The sequence below is a fragment of the Cardiocondyla obscurior genome, linkage group LG28, assembly GCF_019399895.1.
Source record: "Cardiocondyla obscurior isolate alpha-2009 linkage group LG28, Cobs3.1, whole genome shotgun sequence".
NCBI classification, from domain to species: Eukaryota; Metazoa; Arthropoda; class Insecta; order Hymenoptera; family Formicidae; genus Cardiocondyla; species Cardiocondyla obscurior.
In genome coordinates, this window is record NC_091891.1 from 1,543,535 (window position 1) to 1,558,348 (window position 14,814).

At 41.2% G+C, this 14,814-nt stretch overlaps 1 protein-coding gene across 9 annotated transcripts in view; it reads right to left on the bottom strand.

The window, feature by feature from the left end:
• Gish (casein kinase I gish) overlaps positions 1–14,814 on the bottom strand; it is a 32,636-nt gene that overhangs the window by 5,771 nt on the left and 12,051 nt on the right. For 3 of the 9 annotated variants that reach the window (XM_070673338.1, XM_070673336.1, XM_070673335.1), the window contains exons 2-9: positions 7,536–7,576; positions 7,382–7,451; positions 5,989–6,155; positions 5,412–5,646; positions 4,666–4,985; positions 3,353–3,433; positions 2,932–3,003; positions 946–1,052 (exon numbers count right to left, since the gene is read on the bottom strand). In XM_070673338.1, the coding sequence (XP_070529439.1) occupies positions 946–1,052; positions 2,932–3,003; positions 3,353–3,433; positions 4,666–4,985; positions 5,412–5,646; positions 5,989–6,155; positions 7,382–7,451; positions 7,536–7,576 (1,093 nt within the window). Of the gene's footprint in view, positions 1–38; positions 617–945; positions 1,053–2,059; positions 2,186–2,931; positions 3,004–3,352; positions 3,434–3,869; positions 3,945–4,665; positions 4,986–5,411; positions 5,647–5,988; positions 6,156–7,381; positions 7,452–7,535; positions 7,577–14,814 lie in introns of those variants that run through there. The other 6 variants (XM_070673339.1, XM_070673340.1, XM_070673343.1 and 3 more) reach the window with 5 other exon arrangements.

Consider the following 14,814-nt stretch of genomic DNA (forward strand, 5'->3'; position numbering starts at 1 on the left):
AAATAGAAATTACGGAATAAAGAAAAAAATTAATAAAATCCTTTATCTCTAATAATATATTTAAATCTGATATTATACATTAATAATGTAACTGTTAATTATTTGCACTAGATAATATAACAAAAGAAAGATTTATTTCGCTTTGCAATAATGAAAAATAATTATCTCCGTATTATCGAATCAAATCTTTTCTTTATATCTTACATAAATAGGTAAAATAATTTACATTGCAAGAATAGCGAAACTTCAACACTGTAGCTCTAATATAAAAAAAATTTTTAAGGTAAAAGTAAAAATCATACTACAAAAAATATATATATTTATCTTATCACAATTTTATAATATATACTTTGTTGCTTACTGATTTTCTCATCGATCTCAATCTGATACAAATTACAGATTTTTTAGAAACTTATTCAATGGCAATATTTAACGAATATTATATTTTCTTCTTATATTGCGAAAAAAAAAATCTTGAACTGGCCATTTCATATGTGATAACGAACCTAATTCGGGAATGAGACTAGGACAGGTTCTGGATATATATTTCCGTAAAGAACGGTATAATAATTTTCCACACCGAGGACAAGTTTTCCGTTTTAGTCTGATTATTTTTCTGAAAATAACACACACACACATACATGCATAATTTAGATTAAATGTCTTAATATTCAATTAAATATTTTATATCTTTAATATTTTTTATATTAAACCGTATTAAAGATATAAATTACTATTATTTTTTTTATTTGGACTTTAACGGTCGACTGAAACTTTCTCTCAAATTAATTAGAACTATTAATAGCATTCTAAAATTACACATATAAATGTAATAATAGAATGCGACAGACGACAGTTATACTTTTATTCATTTTACAACTTTATCCGTATTTAGAAGGGACAGATTAAGAAAGACAAAATGTAATAAAACAAGCTGCTACTAACTTGGTTTCGTCGATCATGTCCACTTCTTGAGGTGCTGTAATTGGTGTGTTAGAATGACCAGCAGTCGGGTCGTCGTTAGCCAGTTCTCCATTAGTTGATGACACCACCTGTTCACATCGTACAACGTTATTATAAAAAAAAAATTAATAAATTAATTAAAAAAAATAAAACGATAACAAAGATATAGGGGTATTACATTGAGGGACTTCAACTATACAAATTTTATAATTATAAATACTATACTGGATATACAAATCGAGAAAAAGTCTTTACGTTCTACTTAAGTTTGACGATAAAGTGATACATACGTTAATTTAAGTTCAAAAAATCTATTTGTAAGTTATATATACAAAAAAAGTGAAACTTTACGTATCAAAGGGGAGGAGTAGAAATAAATTTAACATAAGACAAGACTACTGTAGATACACAGAATAGACTCAACAAAGCAACATATCAAATAAGAGTAAGAAAGAAGCGTAAGTAATAAACTTTGATGTTCCTCAAACTTCATACGGTTCGTACGTGATGAATGATACTTTTGTTATTGCAAGTGCATGGGAAGACAAGTGATCTGTACTAATACCGAATTAGTATCTCATATCCAATCAAAGATAGAAGGTAAAGTCTTGATCACAATCGACACAAAGACAACATGCCGCAACAAGTCAAATTGCACAGACTTCTAACTGACCATAATCCAGTGGTGCCTTGTCTAGAAATAGAGCGAACAGTTTATTCCTAATAAACTGAGGCATCCCGTATACGTTGACATTATGAGTGTGAGACAAAGAAGATGATAGTTAGGGAAGAACAATGAACAATTTCGCCCTTAATCTTTCCGCATCTTGAGAATTTTTATGGTCTATAAGACTTTTACGGTTCACAAGGAAAAAGAGGTGTACGAGATGAGATTAAGTATTCAATGTGGATTTAATGCGTGAGTTTCAATGTAGCGACTGAATAATCGCGTTTCCCTCGCGACTGTAAGCGAATCGGCTGTAAATAAGAGGCGAGAAGATGCAAAAAAAGTCGAAAAAAAGGGAGAAGCTTCTGAAAAGTGGCGAGAGAATGGCACGAGAGAGGAAGGACGGAAGAGATGCGCAGGTAAACTCACCTGTACAGAACCGTGCCTGTCAGCAGGTGTCAATGTACCACCGGCTCCTGATTGCTTCACAGTATCTGGCCACGTGGCTCCCACCCCCTTACCGCCCCCACCTCCCACCCCTCCACCTGCCACATCCTGAAGGAACAAGCATGACAATTTCGCAGTTGTGTCGCGTTAAACAACTCCGCGAGTAAACGCGAAGGACAGTAGAGAAAAAAAAAAGATGTCGAGGAGAGATCTTTTTGGAGCGTTACAGCATGGCGATCCGTGATGATAAAACGCGAGGCCCGAGGCATTAAATAAGATTGATCTAATCCGATATCAATCTTTATACCAGGAAAGCGATGAAAATGTGGTTCGCTCTAAATGTATGTAAATTACCTACGCGTAAAAGTTTTTTTAGTACGCATCTCGGACGAGCTACGAGGAAAGACACAACGTACTTCCTAGGTCTAGCTTATTACAAAGCCGCTGAGAACTACTCAAGCAACCATGGCAAAACATTACTTCTTCGTGCACCAGTTTATCGCTATCGCAGGTTTCGAATTGAACGTACTCGCTCACGGCGACTTCGTCACGGTCCATCGTCTATATTTAGACTAATAACGTTGCGCGAAGGAAAATTTATTGGTGCTATCAGTCTGTTAATCGACTATTGATTTAAAAAAGGCGAGTTCGCAGAGTTCACGCTCCGCGATCGTTAAGCCTCGCGCGCGGCCTTGTTTCGCGTTACATTTTACACGTTAGGAAAAAAATGTTAATAACACGCGTTATAAAATGCGACCGCGGGTATCTTTCCGATTATACAGTCGTCTCTCTCTCCGCTGATAAGATAAAGTATGCACGAAGAAGTCAATTCATCGTACGTAAGGATGGCTTACATATCGGCCTTGCAACTCGAAGCGAACCTCATCCATCATGAGGATCACATCCTCCTCAAAATCATCGTACTCCTACAAATTGACGCCAATCATATTCGCGTTGGATCAACGTGAGAAAAATTGGCAGATCGCGCCTATCATTTTTCTCGCCGCGTTTTAATACCGCGCGCTCTGGCTGATTTGTTCGTTCCCGCAAGATTTGTTCACCCGATTCCGTATCTCTACCCCGCGATAAACAAGAGTTTCTGAATCAAGGTCGTGGTTAAAACTCTGTTTTCGGTTCTTTCGCTACTGAGGCGTGTATCCATGCGGTTAACTCGAATAACAAATGGGCTACACACGTCCATGCTTTTGGCTTAGAGAAAAGAAAAAGAAAAGAAGAGAAAAAGAAATAGAGACAGTACAGGAAAACAAGGAATACCTTGTAAGCGGCGGGATGCCGATCGCGATTCGGTGATACGACGATCTCCTGGCCAGTTTGAAGGGATCCGACGGGCGTCGACTGTAACGAAAGAGAAAACGTTTGCTTTATGTACAAGTATAATAGATGAAAGTTCGTAGCGAGCGCCTTTATCGTGCGCTTCTACGTATTTCACGTGGATACATGGATAACATACTTGGAACTGGAAAGCGGACAGACAGACAGACAGACAGACAGACTTATTGACGGACTGTGCACTTTAATTTACGCTTAACAGAAGACCTGTGACATCACAATCACATTAGATTCCTATGTAAAGGCCAGTCGGCCGAGACAAGTGGCAACGATTAGTTAAAATATTGTATTAACAACACAGCTCTACTCTACTACTGCGAAAAATTGCCGATATGCGATTACGTTACAATGCACAAAGATATCGAAGCTTAATTACTCGGCCGCTATATATAATTAACAGCCGTTAGATTATATTGTTGCTACTCGAGAGGCCGTCACCAACCTTATCAGATTTGGTTCTGCCAATATGTGAGGGGGCCACCATCCGCAGCGCTCTCAGATTCTCGAAGTCAGGTGGCTAGAGATAGTGCATTGAGAGGAAAGGCAGCATGCAAACGTTAAAAATCAAATGTGAAACTGCACTTCAGTATCGTATGGCTTTTTGCAGCAGGTCTGTTGGTGTAAAGGCGGGCTATTTACTTACCTATTCACCAGGACCTTTCCCCGATTAATTTCAATTTAAAAAAAATTATAATAAAGAATTTAAGAAGTAAAAGTAATTTAAAAGAGAACTCTTTACTGAAAGAAAGAAAAAAAAATATATATATGAAACGATACTCGATTCTGTATCGAATTACTCGCAAGTATATTGATGCATTAATATCATCGTTACATTTCAAAGATCAAAAGAATGTTTTGATGAAAAGTGCTTCGTAAAGACTTTCTAATTATAAGATTGCTCACAAATAAATGACGCAGGCGATAAAATCCTCGTTTGTTACATTACAAAACAGAAAAAAAATTTATAGATAACGTCAATGCAAGATCACGGTTCAATCATCGAATTATTTTCTCTCAATAAAGCGGCGGCCGTTATCATTGGTATTTTCCAATATAATAAACAAGTTAACATGCACACGTATTAACGTCACAACATTCGTAGATTATCGTAATATATATTATGATAGAGAGAAACGCGCATACGTGACATTCGCCGAAAAAGCTGTTGCAAAAGCTTTTTGCACAACGTGCAGAATGAATAAAAATGCAAAGGGCCGTCGCGATTACTCGACACGTACCATCGTCTTGCCGGTCCAGTCGAACTCGCCGTCGTTGACGAAGCCACGTCTTTCGTACAGGTCGTGGAAGAGCTTCCTCAAGTATTCGTAATCCGGCGTCTCGAAGAAGTCCAGCCTGCGTACGTAGCGCAGATACGTGGCCATTTCCTCGGGATGGCCGTCGCAGAGTACCTCGATTGGCGTCGCTCGTTTCGTGTCGCCGATCTTCTGGTAACGTTCTTTCAGCGTGTCGGCCTTCAGCCCTTGCCACGGCAGGCTGCCGCGCAAAAAGTACATGAACATGTGGCCTAATGCCTCCAGGTCGTCCCTTCTGCTTTGCTCTGTTTAGAATAAAATATACCTTTTATGTACCCGCGCATAGCTTTCAGCATTATCTACATAATGGAAAATTTAATTACGCGCCGTCCCCGACGTATAAAAGACCCGAAACAATTCCGGAGAAAAATTCTAAGCGCGTTACAAAAATGATATACTCGCAGGGGGCTTGATTTCTCAGCGAGCGAGGCCTTTGGCGTACCGCAGATGTCTGCGTAATTCCATATTTAAAAGATTAAATTTTAAATAACTTCAATTTATGTTACTTGAGATTTAAAAGAGTCTATAATATCTGCTGAAGATTAAAGCACTAGCCGCGCTTTCTCTCGAGCCAGCGATGGCTTAGCACGTGGCGGTTCGTTATGCAGCGTGCATTCGCTACGCGCGCACACACATACGTGCACGGCGAAACAAAAGTAAACGTCCGTTACCTTTGCCAAGATGCGTGTTAATGCTCATGTAACGTGCCGTGCCGGTGAGACTCTTGTGCTCCCGATACGGTATGTGCTTGTTCGTCTCCAGATCTATATATTCTTTGGCTAGTCCAAAATCGATTATGTGAATGATTTTTTCCCGCTTAGTAGTGGATCGTCCTATCAGAAAATTTTCCGGCTTGATGTCGCGGTATATCAAATGCCGACTATGAACGTATTCTATCCTATGGAGCTGCAAAGAGAAAGAAAATACCATATTTATACACCTTATTCCACTCAATAAATAAAATTCTGCCTAATTCGGTAATAAAAATTATTTATAAATAATAAAATATATATAATTCACTTGTGACAATTTGAAAATATTTATCGCAACTTTCTTATTTAAGATTTTTTTAAATTTCAAAGATAATAAAAAGAACAAATTTAAAAAGAAACAGCATGACGCCAGACGATCGATGTCTGTGGAGTTTGGCCAGACTTCAAACCGCCCAAGTGTTTGAGATCGATCTCCTAAGTGCGGTGTTTGAGAGTTAGTTCTGCAGACCGAAAGTGTTACAGTAATGCGACTTACGAGCTGTGTGGCAATGTTGAGAACGGTCTTGAGGGTAAACCTCCTGCCGCAGAGGTCGAAGAGGTCCTCAAGGCTCGGACCGAGGAGCTCCATCACCAGGGCGTTGTACTTCCCACACGGGCCGAAGTAGTACACCTCCGGTATACCCTCTATATGTGTGTTATGAACTATACCGATCGACAAAAGCAGATCACACCCCAAATTACCCCCAGCGCGATATCATCAGTTTGTCGCAGCGGGTCGCGTAAAAATTAAATAAAAGTGACGTTCGCAGATCAGGCAGATATAACTCTACGACGGTGAAAAAAAGATCTCGCTACCGACAAGGCCAAAAATGACCGTACATACGGTGATTTTCAGAGCTTTCCGATTAATTTCTAGCTGGCTTTGCGCGCACGCAAACGCGAGAGATGTGAACAAAAATTATACGGGACAGAAGTTTGCGCGAAAAAGTTTTTGCATTATCCTGAACTATGATATTTCGCGTGCACTTTTCACGCCCAACTTTACAGAATATGTAAAATTCCCAATGGAACGTGACTTAATGCTTTCGCCACATGATAATTCTCTCGATAAATTATTCAGAAATATTGTTACCGTCGGGAATAATTGTAAAATGACTGGAAACAGCACGAGACTTAAGAGAAATGTCACTGTTTATACATATAAAAAAAAAAGAGGTTATTAAGCGTTCAATATTCGCCACGTGTGATATTAAAAATAGTAAAATTGCTACGAATGACGATCTTAATAATTTCGTCATAAAAAAAGTTTTATTAATAATCGTGCTCTAAAAATTAGTCGTTAAAAGATAACGCGGCACGGCTTGCATATGAAAAACCCGGTACGTTTATTTCTACAGGCATGACACACGAGATGTACGTTTCCGATACAATCTCAATTCGTGACGGTAATTTGCGCCGAGCTTTAGTCGAGCGTGCAGAAATTACCTTGCGCGATTGTCTCACATGAGATTTAGCTAGCCGAGATCGTATGAAAATTGAAGTAGATTACGTATCGCGTCAAATTGTGCAAACTCGGTCCCAGCCGCTGTCGGATATTTTCCCGCAGCGTCATCGGCGAAAGATTAATTTTCAAGTATCGAGAACATTAGTTCGAGATTTATTATCAACTTATCTCGGATGTCGTAGAATTAATAATCTACCTTACACTTTTCCGTCACTCTTTACAAACTGTCTACATATTTCAACACAAATACGTTACTTCTTTTCTTTTTCTTTATATACACTTTTAATTAATTAGCAATTTTTTATTTTTTATTTTTTATTTTTTTACTCGTTACTTTTTTTTTTTATATACTATGTATTTATGAATTGATATTTTCAATCTTATTGCACGAAGTTCGGAAATAATTAGGAAAGTAAATACTCACCATGTGTACCTAATAATTTGTAAAACCTATATTCTAAATGTAGCTGTGGTGCCTTTGACTTCATTGGTTCCTGCAACACGAACGAGTGGACAGTCAGTGGAAGAGCGTCGAGTTTTTCACGTATCGCAGTTACGTAAAGTACATTCTTACTCACCATTTTAATTGCTACGTGCTCATTATTGTACAGGTTCTTCCCTGTAAAGAGAAAGAACGGTCGATAAGCATTACAAATGAAATGATAGTCGGAAGAAGGGGAGGGGGGAGGGTAAAGAAGAGGACGCGGGAATAAATTATAAGGGGGTGAGCGATAAGCCGAGTTATTGCATCAAGGTTTTGAGCGCGTAATTTTCCCTTCCAAAGGAACCGATTCAATTCGCGTAGAGCAGCGTACTGGTACGATTGCACGAGAGCCACCACGTGATGTTTCATGGATATTACGGCCCGATGACAATATGATTGCGCGATAATTAAATGCCGGGCGATAGCTCCCCGGCTGCTACTGATTGCAGTCAACGTGAGAAAATTAGATCGTCGAGAACGGCTGCGGTTCGCGCGGTCACTGTGGAATTACGCTCGTCGGCTGTGAAATTCTCGCACAAACTTACCGGAATGATGTTCCGCTTAACGCAAATCATGTATATAGCAATTAACCCGATCATTTACGCTGTTTTCGAAGTGTGCAATCGGATAGCAATAGCGCCGCGATCGCGGTAAGCTGTCGGGTTTAAATTTACGATTTAAGTGCTGATTAAAAATAAATTCTCTTTGGCAAGTACGGCAGGTACGATTTCGTCAACATAAATTATGCCAATGAGCAAAGGATCTGTTCAATTATATTACTCGAAAATACGAAGAAAAATGATGTGCGTTTATTTATAAAGATAATTTTGTCTTCCGCATATAAAAAAATACTGACTGTATCGTGTCGGCTTAATTAATTATTAGATTAAAGTAATTTCGCTAAAAATCTTTCTCCGGCGTTATTACAAATGTAAATAGCAATAAAAACAGCAATTCGAATCTAGGAAGACGAGAAAAAAAGCAACGAAGTACATCGTACAATTACGATACGAATCTGTAAGTAAAGATAATGAAGTGATAAACATACGAATCGTTTCTACTCTCTATGAATCACGAAGAGGAAAGTTCTTTTTAATGATATCCAGCATTTAATATCGAATTTGGCTTCACAAACACGCACTGCACGCGGCATTATGATCTGCACGTGACTTACGGAGAAATACGCAGCAGCCAACTTCGCCGGACACACACAGAAGCCGACCAAAGTAGAAAATTCAATTTTGCGTCGCGGTTTAATTTTGTCCGCAAAGGCTTCGCCGCGAATCTAATAAATAAAACGCGCCGTGCACTAAGCACCGTGTTTTTCTTGTTTCGCTATACACAAACCGAAGAGCTGCGACCGTCAGGCGGACGCGGCGCGTCTTGCACTCGAGGAGAATAGGATAACAAAAAAGGGAAGATAACGAAAGCAGCGAGGACTGTACTGCGCCGATAAGAGAGACGCGGAGGAAAGCTGGCGAAGTCTTATCGTTTAAATCCCTCGAATCCTCCTTAGGATTCGCCTAAAAGAATCGAGAATTTTATCTCTCGAAATTAGCCGGCGAGGCGAATCATGCGTTTCTCTTCGCTCTTTCCTCCCTCTCCCTCCACCCCCATTTTCTTTTTCTTTTAATCATGCGAGTGCACGGAACGTTTCTCAGTTCTATTCGCGAGCAAGTCTCTTATCCGGATGACGCACGGTAGCCATAAACCGACGACGGAGGATAATATCACGCGTCGTTGACGCCGCTTGACGTCCACGTGAGAAAAATGAAGAGCACTCGGGGGCCTCGTCGCTCCAACGAAAGCACATTCCTGCGGCCACTTGCGCACCTCTACCTGCCTACCTGCGGAGACATAAAGGATGCGGGCCGGAACGCACGAACGAACGAACGAAACTCTTCGCCAAAAGCGAAGGTCAATGGACTCGCTCGCTCGCTCGCTCGCGCGTTCTGCAATTAGCGGTTCGATACTTTCGCGGTAATTAACGCGACCGCCGTGTGCCTCTTCTTTATTCCCGGCTCTCTCGCTCGCAGATGCGCGCCGCCGATTATTTCGGATAAAGGTGACCACGCCCTTACGTAGGACCAGCTGTCGCATCGCCACCTCTCGATCCTGCGACCGCGAAGGACCCGTGGTGGCTTTCTCAACAAATAATGCCGATGACACCGTCGGTACAGATATCATAAAGATATCAATATCGATCGACAGCCATATCGACCCTAAATCTTTTAGATTCTTTTTTCTTTTTTTTTTAGAATAGATTGACGTATCGTACAAGGCGCTTCAAACACTCGCTTACGAAAACGTATATGATGTTATATATAAAAGAAATTTCAAACGAGCTAGCATTCTATTGCAGTTTTACTGTATTAAGTTTACGCACGCGTCTATCGGGACGATCTTTCCCCAAGTCTTCCGTGTTACAGAAGTCTCCGTAGTTCCCTTACTTTATGTTACATAAATTTTATATGTTATTACTGCCGCTTCTAATTGCAAGAATATACGTACAATAAGGAAATCGACATTATTCAATCACCCGAGGCCGCGTGCTATCTCGGACTTCCCGTGAACAGATTTTTTTTTTTTTTAATTCCACAGGATATCGAATCAATTATTTTCACAGGCGAACAGGTAATCGTATCCGAGATATATCGTTCACGTCGGTGATCGAGCGATACTGATAATGACGCGAATACGTCTCGCGGTGCGAAATAGTGTTGCGTACGCGAAATAATGGGTGCACTTTTGCACGGCGCGTCCGAGGTGTTCGCGTTAAGCGAACGATCGATCGACCTCGGCCGTAAAGAGCTACCGAGAGGATCCTTTCATCGGGCGGCCACTCTTGGTGGATATAACCAGTCTTACCGGTGCGAACGGGCGCCGTACGGCGAGGCGCACGGGCAAAAATTGTCGCGGCAGAGAGCGTGGAAAACTATCGACCTGACACCGAGCCCGCACGGAGACCCGTCAGACGAAAAAAACGACACCGGAATCGAAAAGGGTCTTCACATCCTGCCGGAGGGAGCGACGGGCCCAGGGTCTTCTCTAGGAATTAACCAAGCTTATTTCGACGATCGCAAAACCGATAAAGTGAATGACCTGAAGAAGACCCCGAAGAGCCTTTAAATTTTCAAAATTGATAGAGAGACGATAATAGCACGGAGGAATTAATTTTTTTAATAGACCTATACAACGGCGAATTACCGATTAAATTGTTGAAACCGCCGAGCTTTTCTCACGTCGCTTCATATCGCGCAATTTAGCTTTTACTTTCCGCTTGTTTTCGAAAGGTCTTCGCTAAAGATAACAATAAGAGATAAACTTCGCCTGCTAACTCCACTATCACAGCAGCTCTGCTAATGGGAAACCCGGCCCTGATCCCACCCCTTGTCGTCTTCTTTTCGCCCGTCTCCACGTCCACCTTCTCCTCTCCCTTTCCGGCTTAATCTGCGATTAACGCACGAGCACGCGGAGACAATGAGAAAGACAAAGAGGACGGTGAAAGGATTGGAGCCGGCTAGGGCAGAGGAAAGCGCGCCACGGCGTGCAAAATGCACACACGCACGTGCATCCCTTCGCCGAGGGTAACATCCCTACCGCGCGCGTGGGTGAATTAACCCTTTCACTACTCCGCATCCACCGGAAAAGCGTCCGGGAGAAAGTGCGTGACGCCTCGGGGCATCTCGCGCACTCCGGCCTGGCTGGAATTGCAAAGCGGAGTGGCGAAAGTGGCAGGAGAAAAAAAAAAAAAAAGAGAGAGAAAAAACTTTACGCGGAGAAACGATATACATATAATCGCCACAATTTTCTCCGGATGGAAAAATATATAGAAGCCAATATCCTCCTCGGAGCTTAGCGCAGATTGCTCTAATCGTCGAGCGTGCTCGATGACGATTAGAAAATGATTAGACGTTTTAAGTTCTAACGCTTCTCGTCTTACGGTAGATAATTTATCGTGCGATGCAGACGAACGTAAGGATCGGTTTAGACTCAAGTTATAGCGGACATTTGTTTTGATGATCTTGTGCCAAGTTAATCATGCACCTTGAGGCTGCAGCACGAGATTAGATCACTCGCATCGTATAAGTACTTAGGCATCAATGTATTTCATTTTGATACTTGGCACGAGTCCATTAAAATGAATTTTCGTCAACGTTTGCTGCAATCGTAATCGCGAGTGTGTTGCAGGTAGAAACTTAAACCATTTTTTTTTTAATTTATTTATTTTCTAGTAATATTGAATGAAACAGACAAAAATAAATTTTATAAAAATAGAAGATTTAAGAATTAAATTAAAAACTGAATTTTAACTTCTGAAAATTTATTTCGTATGTTAAATATTAATTGTCAATTTTTCAAGAATCGAGAAATAAATTAATATTATTATATCAAACGTACTTGAATCATTTCGCAACCGTGCCGTTTTATTTTGAGAAATAATTTCGATTCCGCAATACGCGAGTTTCGTTCCGTTTCGCTGCTCGTCGTTTCGGAACCGTTTATTCTATTATTACGACGCTGCGGCTGATGACTCCAGTTACAGTAATACCTGCCGTCGGAAATTTCGGAAAGGATCGATATCGCGCGACAATCAACCGGGCAAATTGCGACGTTGAAGAAGTAAATCGATAATGCACCGACGTGAAATTGTAAATAACTAATATTTCTCATTCATTATTTTTAGCTGGAAGCCTAGCAACAATATGAGCTTGCGCAAACGAAAAAAAAAACGTAGCGATGCACGCGTAATGAGTTTAACTGAAATCACTTCTCGCTTTGTCAGCCGCGGCACTCGTTTCCGCGGCCATAAAACGAGAAACCAATAGCACTAAACTCGTCAAGTATTCATATATTTTATTTGCAAGAATACCACCGCGGCATGTTAATTACAGGAAACGGCAGAAGAGCCAAGCGAAAGAAGTCGCGCGATTAAAAAGAATCCGCCGCATTATCGTGCGATTTCGCACGCGTGTTCTATCGGAGATTGATAGCGCGGCTTCTGCGAAGATAATCAAAGACGCACGGGATTGTTTCATCAAGTTGCAACGCAGTTTGCCGTTACGAAGTAATTGTAACTGAAATACCGCCGACTTGCGCGGCAGCGACGACGGCGGAAATCGAGAAATGAGAATTAATATCGTATTCATTTATCATATCGATTCCCCGCGCCTGCAATTCGCGCACAATCACTAATTGTAAGTGCCTAGACCTGTACGACTCGCGAAACGCCGTGAAAGCGTACGAGAGGCTCCGTACTTTCGTTACCTAACGAAACTTGGGGGGTTCTCTTAGGTAACGAAACTTTGTCGCCGCCAAGATGTCCAAGTTTCAACGATATAAATAAACAGTATGAGAAGGAAGGACCTCGCGGTTGCGGTATGCAAATATGATATCAAGCCCCTCGATCGTTGCGCCCGAATTAGTTTCAAGCAAATAATTATTTCACGCCTTATCGCGCAATTATTCCGTTATCACCGTGCTGCAACGTATTAACGTCCCGAATATTTCGCTGTTATTGAGCAGAACGAGCGTACAGATTTGGCGCAATAACGTCGCTGCTGCGTAGCGTTGCGTCATCAGGATGCTCAGCTGCGAAACCGCAGTGAAAACACGGCCCGTCCAGCAAGACCGAGGAAAAGGAGCATGAGCTGGTAAAACATGGAACTATTATTCTAGCGTATAAAATAATTCGGTGGATAAAGATTTGTTAGCGATACAATCCAATCCCCCTGTTCCGCGTGGAAAAGAAGATTCGCGTAATAAAAGTAAAATAAATGCGCGCCGTCGAGAGCAGGTAGCGTGATTCTTTGAATCAGATCTTTTATCTCGCAAAATCCCCTGAAGATAAATATATCCCCGACAACGATTTCCTGCCTTCCTCTCCGCCCGATTTATTACGTTTTATTAGATTGTAATTGTACCATTTCTTTGCGGTTTCTTTGTAACGTTATCATTGCGAGGTAGCTCTTTCGCTGTAGGGGAATGCATAATGGAGAGCGCTAGGGAGAGGATAATTCCGAAAACATCGCAGACCGACGTAGGACCTTGAGAATCCCTCGGCAGTCGACGTATGTCTTCTCCGACCGTTACTAGGGGCAGCTGTCCGCCGTGAAATGGTACGAACTGGCAAGGCAACGCTCGACGCTGCGAGCTGCGAGCAAAAGAGAAAAGACGTGGTAGGTACGGTCGATGGTTCCCGAGGGCACTAAGGCGAGCAACGGAAAACCGTGTTAGAGCGACGAGGCGAACGATAGTAAAGAGGCACCGCAGGTGTTGCGAGCGAAACATCGAATCGGACGACACGTGCAATTCGACGAGACTGTTGACGCCAAGAGCCACCGAGCTGTGTTAAAATACAAATTATTTCCGCCGCGCTTCGATATTTATTCTTAATGCAGACTGCGAGAAAAATATTATTTCGAGATTATTACAGAAATCGTACGTTCGGATGTTCAGTGAAAAAAAAAAAAGGAAAAAAATCGTGAAAGAGAAATTACAATTTGTTGGAGAAAGTGCTCCGTATGTGTATCAAGTAATTAGTATCTAGCTTATTATAGATAATAAAATTTCTTTTTTTTTTTTTTTAATCGGTTAATAAATATCAAAGGTATAATATGCGATGAAAGATCAATGGAAAATCCGTCCTATTCACCAAAGGACTCGCTTCTCTGCTCGACGGTGTTTTCCGATATACGCGACAGACGCGTCTGTGGCGTGGCAACAGTTCTATTAAATTAATTTGAGCCAGAGAGAGCCAATAATACGGATTACGGCTATGCCTGCGGCGAAAATAGGACGTCGTATTTATTAACGCGGAAGTTCGACACCGATTTAAGAACTCGGTAATTTCCGACGATCCGTCACCTGAGGACCGCGCAGGGCTATTTTTAGACTCGAGTTGCGACGACGACGAAGGGTTAATACGCGCGTTGAAGAATGTCGAAGGTCCGCGGAAGAACGGCCCGAGATGAAAGAAAAGAGAGAACAGCGGATCGATCATCGCGTTATTAGAACGGCTGTTGATTTATTTGCCCCGGGTAAGAAAACCTCATTTCTCGTCCAATTCCGGGTGAACTTTTGAAATTCTAACACGACATGTAATTAGTGAAATATTAAAATTTTATGAACATAGAATAACATTATATTAAATTTTGAAAAAGAATGAAGGACGCTCGGATCTTTTTATAGTCGTGAGAATCATCAAAAAAAATATGTATCCACCTAAAATACATATGAAACGAATGTGTATTTGATGTTTACGCGTCAACAGTAATACGAGACGTACTGCATTCCGACTTCACCTCATTAGGAGCTCTCCGATCCGCCTCTCCTACCCTTTTATTACCTTTTCATTACCAGGATGTCCTACT